The following is a 20,717-nucleotide window of genomic DNA, read 5'->3' on the forward strand; positions in this document are numbered from 1 at the left end:
TTATTATTTTGGGCAAAGTTAACCATTAGTAAATAATAATCAGTTGATTCTTAATTTAATATTTAATACACAAATAGTTTATAAATGAAGTATGACGCCAAAATCAACAGTTTGGTTATATTTTTCTGAATTGAGTAAAAATCATTATAAATGTAACTTCTGCTCGTAAACAATTTTTAAGATTTCCAGTAGGGTGGACAAATAATTTTACATAATTTTATGTTTTATATTGTAATGAAAAATTAATCAAAAATATAATAAATAACATTTAATAAGACACAGTGTACCCTCAAACAGTGACCTGTGAAAACATGACGTCACTCGTAGGTGCCTTATTAGATTCAAGGTCAAAAGTACTTTTCCCGACATGTCCGGACATTTCGTCGACATGTCCAACGTACATGTCCGTACCACACTTTTCCAAAAAGTGGCCATCTCTCTGGCGCACCAAAACAGTTTGAAGAATTGGCGGCATTACTTCAAGAAGACTTATATCAGACATTAGCTGAACTTACAGAAACATTCGGAGGTGATTACACAACAGTTTCAAAACGTTTGAAAGCGTTAAGAATGATTCAAAGGTTTTTTGCGTCATATCATAACTGGCGATGAAAAACAGATATGATAATCTTAAGCATGGAAAATTGTGGGGCTAGCCCGGCCATCCGTCCACATCATCGGCGAAACCGAATATCGATGATCTCACGTTTCTGCTCTACATTTGACGAGATCTGCTGAGTATAGTTTATTACAATTGATGCGTTTGAGACGAGCATTGAAAGAAAAATGGCCACTATACGAGCAGAGGCTCGACAAAGTGATTATGCTTGGACAAGGCTTGGCCACATGAACCAGTGAAAACCTACATCGGATATTGCCCTTTCCGATTATCACTTGTTCTGATCAATCGCACATGGCCTAGCTAAGTAGCAGTTTTATGAAGATGCCAAAAAATTGGTCGACTATTGGATAGCCTCAAAAGACGTGTCGTTTTTCGGACATGGAATTAAAATGCTGCCAGAAAAATGGGAAAAAGTAGTGGCTATCGATGAACAATACTTTTCAGTGACATGTTTTTTACTAATTATCTTTTTATGCATTTTCACGAGAAAACAGCGAGAACTTATTCAACACCCCTATATAAACGGACAAATTAGTATGTATGTTTACATTTTGTGTCTGAAAGTAATCTGATGCTTTAAAGCAATCATTAATTAGGCATATGTTAGCTATATCGAGTTAACTCCACCCCGATTTAATAGCAGTTACATTTTAAACCGACAGATGTATTCTATTTTAAATCAAAGTCGTTCGTTATATCTGCGTAAACAACTAAATAATAAACACAACCGAATAGAAAAACGTAAATAAATACACATGTGATGTTAAAAAATATTGCTACTTCTAAGAAAATGCTGCCTAAAAACTAGTTTTTGTATATCAAATGACTTTGAATTAAACCACATATAAAACACGAAGTATTTAGTATCGATTGCCCCGTACGGCAGTAAGAACTCCATTTTCCCTGCCCCGCACCAATACGAAGACCTTTAACGTCGACTTGGTTTTAACAATATCAGTTTTAACACAATTTCCCGTCAGACAGAAAATGATTCAACAACAAATCAGGAATTGTAGTTGCCGTATGAAAGTATCAAAAATATATATTTTTAAAAACGATTTCTTTCCATTATAAAATATATTCAGATCAAAACCTAGAATGAAACGAAATTTCAGCTATGAAAATAAAATTTGGAATAACGAAAGCATTTTAAGGGAATATCCATTCAACGGTTCTCAGTATCAAATAAGTTATCTTGTACAAACTTCTAGAAAAGCTAATTATGTTGAACTCTAACCAAATTGATATGTCAACTTAGTTACAGCGCTGATCTTTATAAATACTTATGCGTTATGTATGTATTTCTTTAAAATCTTGCAGAAAATCAAATAAAAACTAGTGTATGTAAAACTTCTTATAAACGGTATTAATATTAGGTAACTATTTCACTTTAAATCCCTAGAATATACACAACTCCAGTATTAAAATTGTTTTAGAGTTCGTTTCAATAAAATATTTACATATATACACAATACTCCTAGGAATTATGCTAATCACCAGGATGCTCTGGACAAGATCGATTTACTTCAAACCATTGATCTATACATCTGAAAAATACAATACTGAATTAAAGCTTACATAAAAAAATTGTAATTAAGTATATAAAACTGTTAGTGAAAAACCTCTACTGGCTAGCCAGAGATCTCATACTGGAAATTTTAATAGAACACAGCATTTGATCTCAAAGAAACACCAAGCTGTAAATTTATTGAGTTTTTTGTGCACATAAGCTACCCATTTCATGAAAATAAGACACATTATTAGGCTATAAGGTTGTAACATTATAGTATGATATATTATTTAAATAAATAATATCAAATAACTGGAAGCATATACAGGGTGTTCCAATATTCGGAGTATATGGAACTATCAGTTTCCTGCGACTTACTCCTATTCTAAGTTGCTTCATCAGAGGGCATCAAAATTAACAAAAAAATATGCTTTTTTAACTGACAAGGAGAAGGTAAGGTAGTCGGATTTTTGTAATTTTTGATATTTAGGGTACGTGTAGTTTGGACCTTGAATAAGAATTTTCAGAAGTAGTTCGACGCAACGTTCATAAATTACCGAGATAATCGATTTTGAAATTTTACCTGACAGCTAAATCCACTAAATGTGACACATTCTTCAACTGGAAGCTTAGTCCAATTGGTAGCGTTAGGGACTGACTGTCATGAGATCACTGGTTCGAGTCCGTCACGTGACATTTTTTTTCAAAACGCACCATATGGTTTTTATTATTTTTTTCATCTCGAAAATTATGAACAAACGAAATATTATAATAAATACTTATGTATATGTAGGAATATTCTTCAAATATTTCATTAAAATGCACAATTGGTTGATAAACAATATTTATTATGAATTAACAATAAGATTTCATTAAAAAAAAAAACAAACGAGGTCAGGTAGGATATTCTTTTATTTTATATTTATGATAGCTATCATGAAAAAATGGGATGCAGAAATCATCTAGCTTCCTTTCTTTTTATTTTTCTGGTCTCGAAAATTATGAACAAACGAAATATTATGAGAACTGTATGTAGGATTATTCTTCAAGTGTTTAATTAACATTTTGAGCTAGGTTGTGTGGGTCGTCCACTATGTTTAAAAAAACCGCTTACAAAACACACCTACTCGGGCGTAAAAAGTTTCGGTAAATTCCACAAAGGATAGAGAAGCATCGAAACTGTGTGATGAAAGAACAATCTTTCAAAATGTTAACGAAATTTACTTCGACGTCGATATTTTGAAAACAAAATGCGCCTGTAAAAACATAACATTTACACGACATACTAGATGCTTAAAAAATTTCCGCTTCCCATGTTTCTATGATAACTATCATTCTGACTTATGCCACACTGCGTAAAATATCAAATACTAAAAATAAAATAAAAAACCTACTGACCTCGTTTGTTTTTTTTAAGAAACTTTATTGTTAATTCATAATAAATATTGTTTATCAACCAATCGTGCATTTTAATGAAATATTTGAAGAATATTCCTACATATACATAAGTATTTATTATAATATTTCGTTTGTTCATAATTTTCGAGATGAAAAAAATAATAAAAAACCTATGGTGCTTTTGAGAAAAAAAAATATGTCACGCGATGGACTCGAACCAGCGATCTCGTGACTGTCAGTCCCGATCGCTACCAATTAGACCACGCTCCCAGTTGGAGAATGTGTCACATCTAGTGGATTTAGCTGTCAGGTAAAACTTCAAAATCGATTATCTCGGTAATTTATGAACGTTGCGTCGAACTACTTCAAAAAATCCTTATTCAAGGTCCAAACTACACGTACCATAAATATCAAAAATTACAAAAATCCGACTACCTTACCTTCTCCTTGTGAAACGCCCTGTAAGATTTTATTTAAATTTGATACACTAATACTATGTAATTATTTCAAGTTTGAATTGAAAATGCATCTAATAAAAAAAATTTAAATAAGCCAAATCAATTACTTACATATACAAAAATTTTACAAGAGAGGATAACAGAAATTCTAAGACTACAATCAAAATCACTCAAATAACAGGTTATGGGGTTAAATTTTGATTCTAGATTCGGAATCAAGGGTCAAAACACCTGGGGCCTGTTTTTTATAAGTATTTTCCAACTTTTCACTTTTCTGGCTATTTTCTGTTTTCAAAATTAATATTTAAAAAACAGTTGGTAATCTGCAGTGAAAATGAATAGCTGAAGCTTCTTAAAACGCATAACATTTATGTAAAGTACATTTTTTTATAAAACAGAATTATTCTATGCTTTTCTACATTTGTAAAATGAAAAGTAAAAAATTCAAAAGTATTTTCAAAGAATAGGCCGGCTGTGAGGAGAGAAAAGGGAGAGTAACAGAATGTTATAAATGAATTAAAAATCTACTTTCTCAATGTGAAATTTCATGTTAAGCTTGTTGACATGCCGTTTTGAAGCAGTTCCTTTTAGTTTATTTTTTAACTTTTTCTTTTCGATTGGCAAAATATCCAAGTAAATTAAAAACAAATATAAGATGTCAAAAAAGGAAAAGAATTTCAATAAGGTGATCAAAAGAATTTCAGTTATTATAAAACATATAGGTAACTATAGATGTTTCAAAAATAGAAAAACTTACGTCTTGTGGTATATACAGAGGCAAGGAAGGCGAGCTATGACATCCCCCTGACTTAATTCTTCTAAGCATATTACACATTCTTCCCCTTTATCATCAGTCAATACGTCTTCTGTAAAAGAAAATAGAATTGAATAAATTACTAGTAAGTATGAAGGATAAAGATACTAAATATAATACTTTGAGAATATAAAATAATAACTATAATGATTTTATTTCAATTTGATGATTAGGTACTGATGTTCTAAAATTTATAAATAGTTGAAGAACAGGACGGATCGGGTTAAGTGATTGAAAGTACCGATGGAACACCTATTACAATTCCACAGGTATGGGATGAGATTGAGAAATATACCAGGAAATGATTGATGCTGAGGAAGACCTATGAAAATTAAGACAAGAATTCATGACTTACATACTCTACAAATATAATGTACGGATAAATTATATATAATCAATTTATTGTGGAACTTAAAATCGAAGATGCAGAACTAGGCAAAAACTTCCTTCACAAATTAAAATATGAATTTATAATATTATTTGAAAAAGTATCCCTATTTACCAATAAACAAACACAACATGTAGAATGTTATATCTCCAAGAGAACAATTTTAAATTGAAGTTTTATACGTATATGGAAAAATGTACCTTAAAATTATATAAATGATGTCTAGCTAAAAATTCCCGATATGTTTGATAAATCAATAAACTAACTGACTGTAGTCTGTCACTATCATAGGGATACTGTTTCTGATAGAACGTACACACAGACCAGAGATTGGAAGATATAGGCAGAACAAAGGGAATTATTATTTTAAAGCAAACTTGTAGCATAACTTGGGCGGCAAAGCGATCCAAGATCCAACAAAATATAGTGTGGTGGTGGGTGAGGGGAGTGGGAAATTATTACGAGATGCAGTAGTACATGTCTTATCTCCCTCTTCTTACATCAATGGGATAGATGCAATTTCTAGATTAAAATCTGCAACACTCGTGTATCCAGAAGAATGTAAATCTTTATATTGTCTGCATAATGCGCCCAAATATATCAGTCCAGTTAGGTAGTCTATAATCAATTCAGATCAATAATAAATTACCCAACTGGACTAATAATATGTTTAAGATATGCCAGTCTTAAAATCTTGAAAACATGGCTATCAAAGAAAAATTATATTTAGCTGAAAGCTTGTCTCTTGTATTTGAACAAAGAATTTGAATTCATAATCATAATTCATTCATAAACTGCCATTTAAGTAATAATTTTCACAGTTTCGAAGAATTAACACCTTTGTCACATCAAAAAATTAATGTTGCCTATTCATATTAAAATATTTATACAAAACCATAAATGATTACAAACCAGTAATTTTATTTGGAAAAGTAATTTTGGTTCCTTCAAGTTAGCAATTAAATTTCGGTAAAATTATAACAATGGTGATTGGTGTAATTTTTCGAAATATTTTATTCAACTAACCAAAGATGGCATTAATTCTAGACCTAGAGCATAGATGTAATATCTTGTCATTGTTCATTGTAAACGAATCATTAATATTGGTGACTTCCGTTATAATGATAAGGAAACATTCTATTCGAATATGTTAAAATATATTGTGCATGATATTCTCTCAAAAAAAGTGTTGCTTGTAAGATTCAATTGTTTTTCCAAGTATAGTTCTAAAATCACATCAAATTTTCCTATCACTTTGGTCCATAACATTATTTTTTTCTAACTACGAAACTAAAAAAGATAAATATGTTCTGTTTTGAATAAATCAAACTCTAACTGCAGGGAATACTTTAAAAAATACTCAAATTTTTCCATTAAACCACAGTCCAATCTCGAACCCTTTTCCGTATATAGAGCTTTATTGGTTAGTTTTCAAAACTATGATTTTTCTAATATCATTTTACCAGTACCAGTGCATAAATAAGTTACTTCTCCATACCTATATGGGACATATAAAAATTTACTGAAACAACACCAAATTATGCAGTTGCTTATGTAACAACATCATATTAAGTTTGATTTTAATCAGACATTAGAAAATTACAAGGAAAAATAGTGCATGAAGAAATTGACGTTCATTAAGAAAAACTAACATTTTTTTATGTACTACCTATGGTTTGATTCATCCAAAAGTGTTTCTGTAATACTAATTTGAATGTAAGTAGGTACTCACTTTTCTTACTACATCGATATACTCACCGTTGTAGGAAAGCCGAGGTTTCGTGAGGCACATTACCAAGTGACATTCTATGTCATCAGGAATTACAAATTTACTGCATACTGGACATTTAATTCCTGAAACAAAATATTATGTTACAAAATCATATAATTACATCAGTAAATTCTAAAAATTATTCTTAAATGTTTACAAGATGCCATTCGACAATCGACTAATTATGAGTTTGGTTTCAGTGAACAAGAATATCAACTATTTATCTACATACAATAACAATAACTTCTAGAATAATTAAACTTCACAGTGCTGCTGCATTTCTAGATATAAAGTTTTGATACAGTCTGGCAGGCAGGTCTACATTATAAGCTTATCCGTTTTACATGTCCTAAGTTGATTTACTCAAAGAATACTGACATAAAGAAATTTCAAATTAAAATTAATCAAAAATCCTCTCGAAAATTCTCTCCACAGCAGGATCTACCACAAGGCTATCTACTTTGCCCATTTTTAAATAATATTTACTGTTACGACATATGTCCGAATTAAACAACATTCAACTGAATGCTAATCTATACACTCTTGAATAGGCTGATATCACTTTGATAAGTCATAATTTTACCCTAAATCTAACTACGCAAAAGCTTCAGCTGCCCCTCAACTTGATACAAAACTGGTGCAAAAAATGGTATATTAAAATCAATCCAACCAAATCGCACTTCATTTTTCATGACAATATCAGTCCAAACTGTCCTACTCGATAACCACTCAGTTAGGTATTTTTGACCAAAAACTCAACTTCAACAAGCACGCAAATTTAATTAAAAAGAACAAGCACTGCCGGGGAAAAACATTTTCATAGTCTAACTTATAAAAATGAAGGAATTTCCATGAAAACAGTTACATATATCTATAAAATTATCTACTTCTTGTAGTGTATATATACCTACTAGTGGTCCAACATTTGGGGAATAATGAATGAACTAAGTGACCAAAAATTGTTAACATTTAGACAGTTACACTATGTTTCTTTTGTTAATAACAACATATGTATTTTTTTAAGTATCTTTATTGTACTCTCTTATTTACAGTATTGTAATACTGGATGAAGCACTTCAGTTGATGGTCATTTGGTTTATCTAATAAAATACTTATACTTATATTATTATTATTACGATTACTACAAAATATATGTCAGTTTCTAATTTTATTTGAAACTAAAATTCATGTGAATTAATTAAATGCTAACAGCACATTCAACACATATTACACTACAATTATTAATCTAATGTAATTGAATTTTTTTGGTAATCCACATCAATAACATGACCATGAAATGAATTAGTTCTCTTCATATTAATTCACTTTAATCTCATATTTGTATGGATAAATTATTTCATTTCACGCAATTACTGTTATTGATCAATAATAGCTTTGTTAGTTTTAAAGTACTTATTTAAATTTGTCATAACACAAACTATACATGTTGTTATGTTTACAAATACAATAATAATAAACATACTTAACAGTGTATAAAGAATTATTTAAACAATTTTCACACCCCTGTCTTATATTCATTCTATGTAGTTAAGTTAGGAAATCTGTAATTGACGAATAAAGAAAAAACAAAATCATTAGCTATGAAATTAATGAACGCATTATAGTTTAAAAAAAAAACAAATTTAAATATTTAAAACTATATTCCGTAAAACATTGTTTATGCTAATTTTAGATTTAATTTAACAATATAAATCTATTGCGCATTTGTTAATTAAAGAAAAATGAATCTACGTCATTATAAAAATTTTCTAATACATATAAAGACATAGTAAAATTGTATGTTTCTAAACATATATTACATATATTATTAGAATTTTTAATTTCACACATTACAAATTAGATTTAATAGTTACTAAATTACGGTCGTGGCGGATAAAAAATATTGAATATATTACATATTACGATGTGAAGTGTTTTCTCTAGTCCTTGGCATTCAACCCTGAACATAAAATAATCTATACTGTAATGACATTGCCCATGTAAATTGGTCAGCTTAACGATTAGAAGTAAAACTTCAATTCACTGTTTTTAAATATGATGTGTAAGTACTCGTAGTATACTTTATCTAAGGAATATCCCTTTACTAACGCACTAAGGGAGGCACACCCTTAGTAGACAAATTTTTGTGATATAATAGTTCGGTCAAATTAGTTATAAAAATAGTGGTCAAGTAACGGAAATTCCGACAGTGCTAAATTTTGGTGGAGACCTTGGGTACACCATTAGAAATAAAGTGTCAAAAGTCCCCATCGATCCCATGTGTGCTAAAAAAGTTATTCGGGGTCAAAGGTTAAAATTTGAGGTATTTTGGATATTTTTCGAAAACGGTAAGTTTTATCAAAAAAGTAAATCTTAAAATTATCTACAAAAATGGTTCTTATACTTTTTTCTAAGAATCAACATTCCTGAGATATCGCGATTATAAAAGTTGAAGGAGTCACGTTCTACATGATATGCACATATATGCCATGTATATACATAGTCAGGCACTTAATACAAGTAAAAATGCCTATATGTGTCTCTTGTATGTATAAACTATACTATTCTGAGAATATACACTCAAAAGAAACTCAGTCCCTGAGCCAAAATGACGCAGATGTCCTTATAATTGAAACAGCAATAGAACAATTTAATGCAACAAATACAACTATTGTAGTTGGTGAAGATGTTGACTTATTAATACTACTCACTGCAAGCACTCCAATTGATAAAATTATATACTTTTTAAAACCTGGAAAGGCTCAACAGCGAACAGAAATATATTCTTCAAAAAGTTTATCTGCTTATCCAAAATGCCAAAACCGTATCTTATTTTTACATGTGATAACCGGCTGCGATACTTCATCAGCAATGTTCAGAAGGGGTAAAACATCGGTATTAAAACTATTTGAAAAAAAAAAGATTTGATTGACTGCGCTAAAGTATTTACAGACATTGATTCTTCACCTCAAACAATAATCACAAAAGAAATTCGCTTTCTCCTTGCTGTTTATGGAGCTCCAAAAAAATTTATTGTAAAAAATACACGAAACAAGAAACAAGTACAACTATCTTGTCTTCCTCCAACATCGGCTTCTGCTAATCAACACTTGTATCGAGTATAATATCAAGTTCAGACATGGCTAGGCATCATCTGAACCCAGAAGACTGGGGTTAGAAATTAACCGATAATACTTTGGAACCGATTCAAACTTTACTCCCACCTGCTCCAAAAAAATTCCTAAACACTATTTTTTGCAATTGCAAAAAAGGTTGTAGTGCTAAATGTGGCTGTAGAAGAGTAGGGCTACTGTGTCCTCCAGCGTGTACTAATTGCCAAAGCCAGTCTTGCTCAAATGTCCAATTGAATACCACAGGCGAAGATTCATGTGATTTTGATGAAGAGACAGCTGATTCATCTTCATTTGAACAATTTATGAACATCCAGCAAGAAGAAGAGGAAGAAGGAGAAATCAAAGAGGACATGGCTGTTGAAGTCGACTTTGAAGAGTATGAATCAGATTAAAATATCAAAAGAAATCAGAACTACAGTTAAAGTCAATAACCAATATCAATATCAATAATCATCATACAGTTAAAAGAGTAGTGTCCCTGAAAATTCCGTCATAACAGTTCGTGGAGTAGGCCTACCGAGAAAACCACGTTAAAAAAAAACGCGCCAAAGAACACTATCTCACAGGTGGTGTGGAAATGTCTGCATACCATGTAGAACGTGACTCCTTCAAGTACTGGAATCGCGATATCTCAGGAATGGTGATTCTTAGATATAAAAGTATAAGGACCATTTTTGTAGATAATTTTAAGATCTATAATTTTTGTCTGGGCTACTTTTTTGATAAAACTTACCGCTTTCGAAAAAATTCGAAAAAACCTCACATTTTGACCTTTGACCCCGAATAACTTTTTTAGCAAACATGGGATCGATGGGGACTTTTGACACTTTATTTCTAATGGTGTACCCAAGGTCTTCACCAAAATTTAGCTCTGTCGGAATTTTCGTTATTTGAAATGTCTATTTTGACCGGACTGTAAAAGTGTTTTAAAGATATCTTATTCATATTTAAATTAGGACAACAGGACACTAATTTACAGTTTTATTTACATTTATATTTAATGTTGCTTAAGGAGAAGTTTTGTGTGGTGACTATCACTATTTCATCTACATTTTTTGTTCTTGTTTAATTTTGATAAATACAGCAGTTTTTGAGAAATTTAACACGTGTGCTTTGAACTGTCACACATTCCAAACAATTTTCATAAAATAAATATGTACTTAGTTACGTTATCGCTGAAAAAATTACACAATATTAAATTAAATTAAAATTTTGTGCATTTATTCTACACCAAAATCAAATTTAAAAATTTTCAAAAGTGATACAACTAAAGAACCTCGTATATAAATCTGAAATTTCAATTTGTCAAAATTAAACAAAGGCTTAGTGACCAGTATTTCACTCGAAGATTTTTTCACATTATTAAAATGAATCGCTTTATATATTTTCCAGATCAATATTTTTGAAAGTTCAATATGTCATTCCTAAAAATCTACCTGATCAGTCAGGGTGGTCTATTTATACATACAAAAAGAAAAGTAAGAAACAAATACAGGGTGTCTCAGAATAACGTCAGATTTAGGCCTCAAATTCGTGAAATTTTTTTGAATTTTGTATATAACTCGAATATGTATTAATCGATTTTAATTATTTTTGGGGTGTGGACTTTTGCTTTCAATCTAAAAATGTTGGTGTTAGTGTTTTTGAAAAAAAAAAAAAATTGGTGTACGGTGATAATAATCATTCATAACTTTTTCCTTTTTCGGACAATAACGACAACTATTTTTTATTTGATAGGTGATACCATTTGGAAGTTTTTGGACCTCTTATAGAATTTTGATTTAATGAGCGGTTTGGGTATAAAAAAATATTTTTTAAATGTCTACGTTATCTTGCGACCCATATTACAATACTTAACAAAGTGCTAGTAGTCACTGATTTTGTAGGTTGACTGTAATTTCAGTTTGATCTTTAAGTCATTGTACCTGCCAATTCTTAATGACTGTTTACTATGATAAGATATACCACATGTTACTTCATTTTTCGATATGGATATACACATACGATGAATTAAGTTATTTACAACGTGCCTAATTTTATTGAAATAATTCGTAAAAACAATAAAAAGTGCTGGAGATAAAAGTAACAAAGTTTAGGTTATTAAATTTAGTACAACTTATAGTTGTTAGTTTTTAAGATATAGCAACATTTTCGAAAAAACTTAATTTTTATTATTTTCTAGAATACCACAAATAAATATTAACTAATAAAGTTAACTCAAAATGGAATGATAAATTATGAACTGATAAGTTGACACAATGTGACAGTTTCTTCCAAAACCATTTCGTGCGACCGAAAATAATAAGTTTTTCCAGAAATGTTGCTATATCTTAAAAAACTAACAACTTTAGGTGTAGATCATACTCAATAAAAGTTGAAGTGGACTGATATGTGAATAAAATAGAACAATAAAATACAAGGTGTTCCAATTGAAAAATTTTTAAAAATCAAGTTTGAACTTTCTTAAAATGATCGTATTATAAAAAATGTCCAGTATAAAATATCCATATTAGCTAAAATAGGAGTATTTGCCTAACATGTGCCTGTAAGTCTGTCAAATATTTTTGCTCCAAGTGTTAGTAGTTGAAAGTTAATACAACTTCTTCGAGGTCATGTTTTTTTCCAAAATTCGAATTCAAAATTCTACATAAATTGGCAACCACGCACTAAAATGTTAAACTGTTTATATTGCTTTATACAGAACTTTCTCCGAAATCCATATGTTTAAAAATATACAGGGTGTTCCATTTAAAAAATGTAATATTTGGCGTGTCTTGTTTTTACTCATCGCCCTGTGCGTTTCAAATTAATTTTGTCCTTTAGGTTTTTTGTTTCTGTACAACTTTTTTTTCTGTTTTATGAATAGCAAGCGAGTTATTTTACTTTCTCACACTAATGGCCCATCCTGTATATACGAAGTGATGAATTATGTGATGAAAACGTATTACTTTATTTTTACTAACACCAGATTGTTTCCATAGTAGCATAACCTTGAGAATGACTAAATATATAGTCGAAACGTCAGCAAATTTTGGGAAAAAATGAATTTTTGTCAAGTGTATTAACCTCACAACTCTCGAAACTATAATCCAACTGTTTTATTTTCAGTTTCACTTTTTGGAAGTGATCACGATATCTATTTGTTGACACTTCCGAGATTCTCACAAAAATTGACGAAGTTGGAACCACTTCGTGAATAATTTTATGAATTTATTAGACAACAAATTTAATTCATTACACTTTTTAACTTCATGAGTCATGAAGAGATGTCATGAATTAATTCAAAATCCTACTTGACAATGGAATTTCAATCGAGCGTCATCAGAAATTATTTTTAAATACTCGTATACGTCACATTTTTCAAAGAATCGTGATTTTAAATTTAACTTCGCGTCCCCTCAAATACATAAACACGAAAGAAAAGTTATTTTGGCAAAAGCAGAAGGAAAACAGATGTCAAGGTTTTCCCTTGACTTTAAATTTGTTTTTCGATATGAAACTGTTCAATCAAATGAGCCTGAAATAAAAAGTTAAAAAATAAAGCTCAAAATCAATTTTAATCTTACTGAACGGCAGAAAAAAAAGTTCAACGAGTACATGAATTATTATTATTCTTTGTAATAAACGAAACACAACTGAAGTTATTGAGGTATAGTAGTTACTGACTAAATTTGTGGTATAACCCCAGTAAAGTTACAATGATCTGGATATTATTTTAAACTAATGTTGAGTGTGCATGTTCGTTTATTAAAAACATAAAACATGTTATTAGCAAGAAAATTTAAAACGGTTTGCAGTTAAGTTATTAAATTAACAAGTTTTTTTGTGAAGAATTCAAAATGGTATTAACCCTATATTTTCGGTTTCCGTATGAGCGATATACTGCCCTTTGCCCATTTTTGCATTCAACTCGTCTTTTTGAAAACAGTGTCGAGGTATATGATATAATTTGCTTTTTTGTTTTTGCCGAAATACCAAATTATTCACATTTACAAATATTGCTTTGGACACAAAATATCCAACTGTTGCTCCAACTAAAATTGTGAGAGTGCAGTTAAATTTTCACTGACAATATCGAAGTTATGAAAATCAAAATCGCAATTTTTACACGAAAAAACGCCAAATACGCCCCAAAATTATTAATCAATAAGTTTCTTCATGTGAAAATTATAATTTTAGTTCTTTAACTTTTAAAAGTGTTAATTATAATTGAAATAAATCAAAATTTCAATTGGAATAGTAGTTGGATATTTTTCTTTATGGATATGGATAATTTAGTATTCCAATAAAAACGAAAAAGTAAATCAAAACATTTCGAAATATACGAAAATCCAATACGGCGATTAAAACAAAAACAAACGTTGAATTAAGTTTAAAACGCCCGCCTCTTGTGATTTTCAATAAAAAATATAATAAATAAAAACAAAAATTTGCATTTTTCGGTTTGACTCTTGAATGTTAAAATAACATAGACGCCCACCGTGAGGCCGGACACCCGGTATATATTCTTAACCTGTTACTACGCCTATCACTTGAAACTCCCAAGCCTGTATATCTCACAATTTTTAAGATATTGTAACAATCAGACTATTTACAAATATTTTCAAAGCCTTCTGAACTATTTTATTTTAAAAAATATGTGATTAGCTTTTGTCTCTACAGAGTGTTTGAAATCAGATAAATTAAAAATGCTAAATCGGAAAATGTCAGAGATAGAGAGGGTAAATGTGAAGAAAAGCGAGTAATTTAGAGAATTTAAATTTAAGAGATAAAATAACATTAAATTTTAATCAGGGCTGATTAATTCGGCAATCAATTTTATTTTAAATGTAATAATACAAAAATAAATGCAAATGACTTGATTTTTTTCTGAAAACCTCTTTGGAATAAAATTCCTCGAAGTAATTTAGCATAACTCATCGTTACTAAAAATGTTGATAGTATTATAAAAATTTTTCATAAGTATCCAAACATAGGTATCAGGTGATATTCTTGTATTTCACGTAGGCTGACATTTATTTTAACAGCATATTTTTAAAATACATTTTTTTTTAGCTTTAGCGTATTATAGATTCTAAAAATATCACCAAAATATTGCGATATCTTCTTCACTTCACCAACCAGGTTAAACTATTTACGTTTTACAAAAAAAAAAAAAAAATACGTACTTATTCATGATAAAATTTACGCAAGACCAGGTAAAACAATATTGTAATAATAATTATTAAATTTACGTAACGATTATAAACAGTAATTTGTGTCCAGCAAAAAGAACAATAATTAACACGAATTAATTATTGATATAGGAAGATTCCAACAAAATATTGCGATTCATATACATTCAATTGTAAAGTAACTGTTTATTTTACGCATAATTTTTTAAATTTAAAATTTTAGAATACCATATAATCATTAGTATTAAAGTGGAAGATAAATATAATTATTTCCTTAATCAAACTTTGTTAATAAATGTTTATAAACAAAAATGCCTAGTTACTGACAATAAGAAAGGATCTATGCACGTCAATAAATTTGAAAACAATGACTGACAGCGAATATAAAACAAGAATACATATTAACATTTATTTATTAAAATTATACAGGGTGTCTCATAATTAGTGTCCAATAATTTACCACTTGATTCTATTGCCAAAAATAAGCACATAAACATGGGTCGAGAAATGCTTTCTAAGGGAGCTACGCCCCCCTAAACGGGGCCTCAAAAAATCATTTTTTTTAATAAAATCATAAAATTTTTCAAAAATTTTTATCAGAGGCATCTCAATTGGGGGGGTCGTCGACTAATATTTGCCCCAATTTTTTTGCTTTCAAATTCAAAAGCCAACATATGATAGACCTTCATTTTCTCTACAAAAAAGGTACTTACTCTTTATTTTTTTCGATAAAATGCTCCATTTCCAAGAAAAACGGATTTAAATGCTTAGGAAAGCACACCTTGGAAAGTGTGACATATTTAAACTGATTTTTCTCGAAAACGATTTCCTTTTTCGATATAAAACAACATTACTATTTTTAATAAAAAAAACTCAGATCTATCAATTTTTACTGTTTAAATTTGAAAATGGCAACATGTAAAAAAATCCCAACAATAACAAACTTTTCTAAGAACATTTCACATTGTTTATTACAATGTATAATGATATAATGACGAGAAAATGAGGGTCTATCATCTGTTGGCATCTGAATTTGAAAATTTCGAAAAAATTGGGACAAATTTTAGCCGACGACCCCCCCCCCCCCCCCACCCAAATTAGACGACCCTGACAAAAAAATTTAAGATTAACTATTTCGACAATTATAATGAGCGTTCGCGATTCAAAATTCGTAACTTTCCTTTAATCGAGGCCTCATATTGGGAGGCGTTTATAAACTACTTTATTATTACCAGAACGTTTTGGCATCGCAACCTCTCATTCCTTATCACTGTGGTCTAATAACTCATACGAAATCTGGAATCGGTAAGTCTTCCACAATTGCACTGATTTTTTTCATGATAGATTTCATAATAATTGGAATCTATCATTTTTTTTTAATTTCAAATTTGCAACCTAGAATTTTTTTTATTTTTTAACCTTATTTGCAAAATGAAATATATGACGCACGAAAGTGATATAGTTATATACATATATACATATTCGGAAAGCTTATGAGAGGAGCTTCAAGTTAAAAAAAAAATCGTCCAGATTCGTTGAAAAACAACAGACTGTCAAAGTTGACTGCCGATTGTTAAACAAGGTAGCGGCAAAAAAAAATACTGTCATAACCGGCAACCCGAGTACTTTCCCAGGTAAAAATATTTTATTTGTGGAAGTATGTTAAGCGCATAAGAAATATTGTCAAAAGTCAGTAGGTCGCTTGATTTTCGGCGAGCCGTGGCGTGGCGGAAGATTGGGGGAAGCGAACGACAGCGAGTCCGAAGAAAATGACGATAATATTCATAGTCCAACCGTTAAATAAGGGAAATTCGTTTGAAAATAATATATGTAACAGTCTGTAACTCCGTTGTTTTTTAACGAATCTTGACGATTTTTTTTTAACTTGAAGCTCTTTTCATAAGCTTTCGGAATATGTAATAATACATAACTATATCACGCTCGTGCGTCGTATATTTCATTTTGCAACTAAGGTTAAAAAATTAAAAAAAATTCCAGGTTGCAAATTTGAAATTAAAAAAAAAATGATAAGATTCCAATGTATTATTATGAAATCTACCACGATAAAAATCAGTGCAATTGTGAAAGACTTACCGATTCCAGATTTCATGTGAGTTATTTTAAAGCATTTTAAAGGGTTGATAACGGATTACACCATTAAAATGTGACAGAATTTTTAGTCCCGAATTTTTTGGCGGACTTAAAAAATTATTACATTATTTTATGGGGAATTTAATTCGAAAAGTTATCTTACTCTTATTAAGTTCTCAAAAACACGAATAACTACTAATAATACGTACTGTAGTTGTGTTATTTAAAATCATCGTAAATTCAAAAGTTGACTACGGATTTAAACGTAAAACTTGACGATCAGGAAAAAAGTTGAAATGAGAATAATTTAATAGAAAAACAAACAACTTAAGCAACATAAATAACATACAATTTGCACTGATAAGTTACGTATAGAAATTGTTCAAAATTTTTCTCGAAAATTGAGCCCGGCACATTTTTTATCTCTTAAGAAAGGAGAAAACCACCCAAGTGTCCAAATTGGACCATCCTGTAGAGTTCATCATAAAATACCCTAAATATCTGTTTGTAGCAAATGACTGGTATATCATTAAATCCAAACAAAATTTGTCCTTTGACAAGGCATTTAAATTGCAATTTAATTCAACTCTAATTACAAAAGTCACAGTGTGCTCTGTAGTAGGCACATAATAAGAATATGCACACATTTTCACTATTAAAAAATATAACCTAGTTTGTAGGTACTTTAAATAACATGGTAGTTACAAGTTAATGTACTGCAGCTAAAATAAAATCAGTGTCTTTACCGTATACAACATGATGAAATCGATTGTTGTTATCTGCCTCCTCGTCGGGGACACAGGACCCTATCACAATACCCATAGCTGGGACAGGGCGTCGAAATGTCAAAGTTCATTTTTAAGGCACAGCATCCCGAACGACCGTACCGATAAATAAATTAACGCCACGATTGGTACTAATTAAATAGCCGAAAGCATTCCATTTGTTGCTCGGGGAAATAGTACCAGGCACGTGAACGTCGCCTAAATACACCTAACCTCGTTCAAGCGCCCGCCGTCTGATCGAGTTCCGGAGAATCCGGGCCCCGGACTGCAGAAAACCGGGATAATAGCCGTTTGCCGGCAACGACATTACGAAATTGAAACGTCTGTTCCCATAATTTTATCCGCAAGAACGCAACAAATAACATGCGCGTAGGAATTGACTTCTTTTTGTGTCCGTCGATGGCAACATAATGTATCCATCCGCCCGTGTATTTAATTGAATGCGATTCAGGACCATTTTATTAATTGTGGGCGGGCTTCGTGAATCCCACACGAATTTTCAACCGATCGATTTTGTATCACACTACCGACTAAGGTAAAAATTATTCACTATTTTACTATTTCTAATCGGTTTACGGGACCCCAAGTTTGAGCTGTAATTTATGCGCATTTATTTGCTGGAATCGAATTTTTCACATTCCAGTAGTTTATATGTTTCGTACACAAGAAAAAATAAACAAAGTAAACCTAAAAAATATGTTTTTTTTCTTCTTTATTGACTTATTGAGCCGAAAAGATCAAATCGAGGGTTATTTTTTATGAAAATAATTTTAAATTATACGAAAAAGGAGGAAACCTTTTCGTCTCGCTTTTCGTTTTTTAAAACTATATTGCTTATTGTTAGAGATGGACCAAACAAACCCTATATGGCTATGCTCTACAGGGGACGTTCTATCCAAATATGTAAAAATATACAGGGTGTTCCATTTAACTTAACAAAGTTAACATCCGCGGCCATTTTGTTTGGACTTCATTTGTTTTTCTACTATCATTTTCGAAAAATTCATAAAACTCTTAAAACAAAAAGTTAAGGGGGGGGGGGTCAAAATATAGTGAATCGCCCTGCACATAATTGAATTATCTACATCTTTTATGTTAACTTTAATGCTATCCAATGCTTTGGGCGCGAGATAGTCGCGAAAAACCTTTTGAAACTGACGTTGAATATCTCGAAAAAGGCGAGGTTTTGGGGAAAAAATGCAAGACACCTATTTTGTACATAATTGAATTCTATCTTTCATGTTACCTTTATCGCTGCCCAATGCATTAGGGCGAGATATTCGCCTTTTGAAATTTGGACCTTGAATATCTCGAAAAGGGCGAGGTTTTGGAAAAAATGCAAGTGACCAAATTTGTAGATAATTGAATTCTCTAAATCTTTTATTTAATTTTGTACATAATTGCAGTATCTAGATCTTTTATGTTAAGTTTATCGCTGTCCAATGTATTGGGCGCGCGACATTTGCCAAAAATCTTTTGAAACTTTGACGTTGAATATCTCGAAAAGGGCGAGGTTTTGGGAAAAAAAAGAGACCAATTTTGTAGATAATTAAATTCACTTCATGTTAACTTTATTTAAGTTTATTACTGTTCAGTCAATGTCACCGCAAAGAACGCCTGTGTAAAACTTCTGCTTCAAAGGAATTTTGTAGAGGTCAAATTTCTCTGGGCTATTTGCCTAGCTAAAGCTTTTTTAAAAAACCAGATAAATACAAAATATATTTAATAAATATCAAATGGAATATGCTATATTTCATTCCAGTAACGGATATTTTTAATGTTTTATTATTTTATATACCTACAATTTTATATTTATTGTATTGCTAATTAAATATGTATTAATTCCATTTTTGTAACAGAACCAACTTGAACAAGCAATCCGTAAAATGCAGAAATATGTTATGTGGCTAAACGTGTTCATTTTGGTCAATGTGGCCAGTCTTAGCTAAATATTTATTTGGTAAATTTGATTTAAATCAATTATTAACAAACATAAGAGTTTCTCATTGTTTTTTTTAAGAGATTAGGTAAAAATAATTCCATAAAAATAACTCTAGACTTAATCTTTTTGGACAAGCTTTTCTTTAACCACAATGTCCTGATAAAGTACCGCAAACGCAAGCGGTTCTACAATAAACGCACTCGTAATAATTAATATCTGATATTTTTGCTATTACGCAACTGAAGGTCGCGGTTGAAATAGAACTCGTAACGTTTATTTATTTTATAGGTGGATAACTTATTTTTAGAATTTTAGGTGTATTTATTGTGAAAACAATATATTAAAATGACAGAACGCACTCAAATAATATAACGATATTTTGAAAATTTGTCTTGTGTTTTATATACAAAAAATAAATTGATGTTAAAAAATTTATTTTACCTTAATTAGAAAACTAATAGGTGAATGAAATCGCCTGTTTTTTTTTTAATTTTTCTTCGTTATAAATATTTCAAGTCTGTTAAATTTGAAGCAACATTTGATGTTCCTCAAGGATCTGTCTTGGGTCTCTTGCTCTTTAATTTATCTATTAATGGCATTGTTGCCAACGTTAATGTAACCCGTTCTCTG

The 20,717-nt window shown here is 30.4% G+C and overlaps 1 protein-coding gene across 2 annotated transcripts in view; it reads right to left on the minus strand.

Moving 5' to 3' along the window:
* Positions 1-205: 205 nt before the first annotated feature.
* The window catches only part of LOC108916102 (E3 ubiquitin-protein ligase ZNRF1-like), a 47,968-nt gene continuing 27,456 nt past the window's right edge, over positions 206-20,717 (minus strand). For both annotated transcript variants that reach the window (XM_018722302.1, XM_018722303.1), the window contains 3 exons: positions 6,949-7,044; positions 4,746-4,854; positions 206-2,169 (listed from right to left, as the gene is read on the minus strand). In XM_018722302.1, the coding sequence (XP_018577818.1) occupies positions 2,112-2,169; positions 4,746-4,854; positions 6,949-7,044 (263 nt within the window). In that variant the 3' untranslated portion in view covers positions 206-2,111. The remainder of the gene's footprint in view (positions 2,170-4,745; positions 4,855-6,948; positions 7,045-20,717) is intronic.

The sequence above is a fragment of the Anoplophora glabripennis genome, unplaced genomic scaffold (genome assembly GCF_000390285.2).
Source record: "Anoplophora glabripennis isolate ALB-LARVAE unplaced genomic scaffold, Agla_2.0 scaffold1205, whole genome shotgun sequence".
NCBI lineage: Eukaryota > Metazoa > Arthropoda > Insecta > Coleoptera > Cerambycidae > Anoplophora > Anoplophora glabripennis.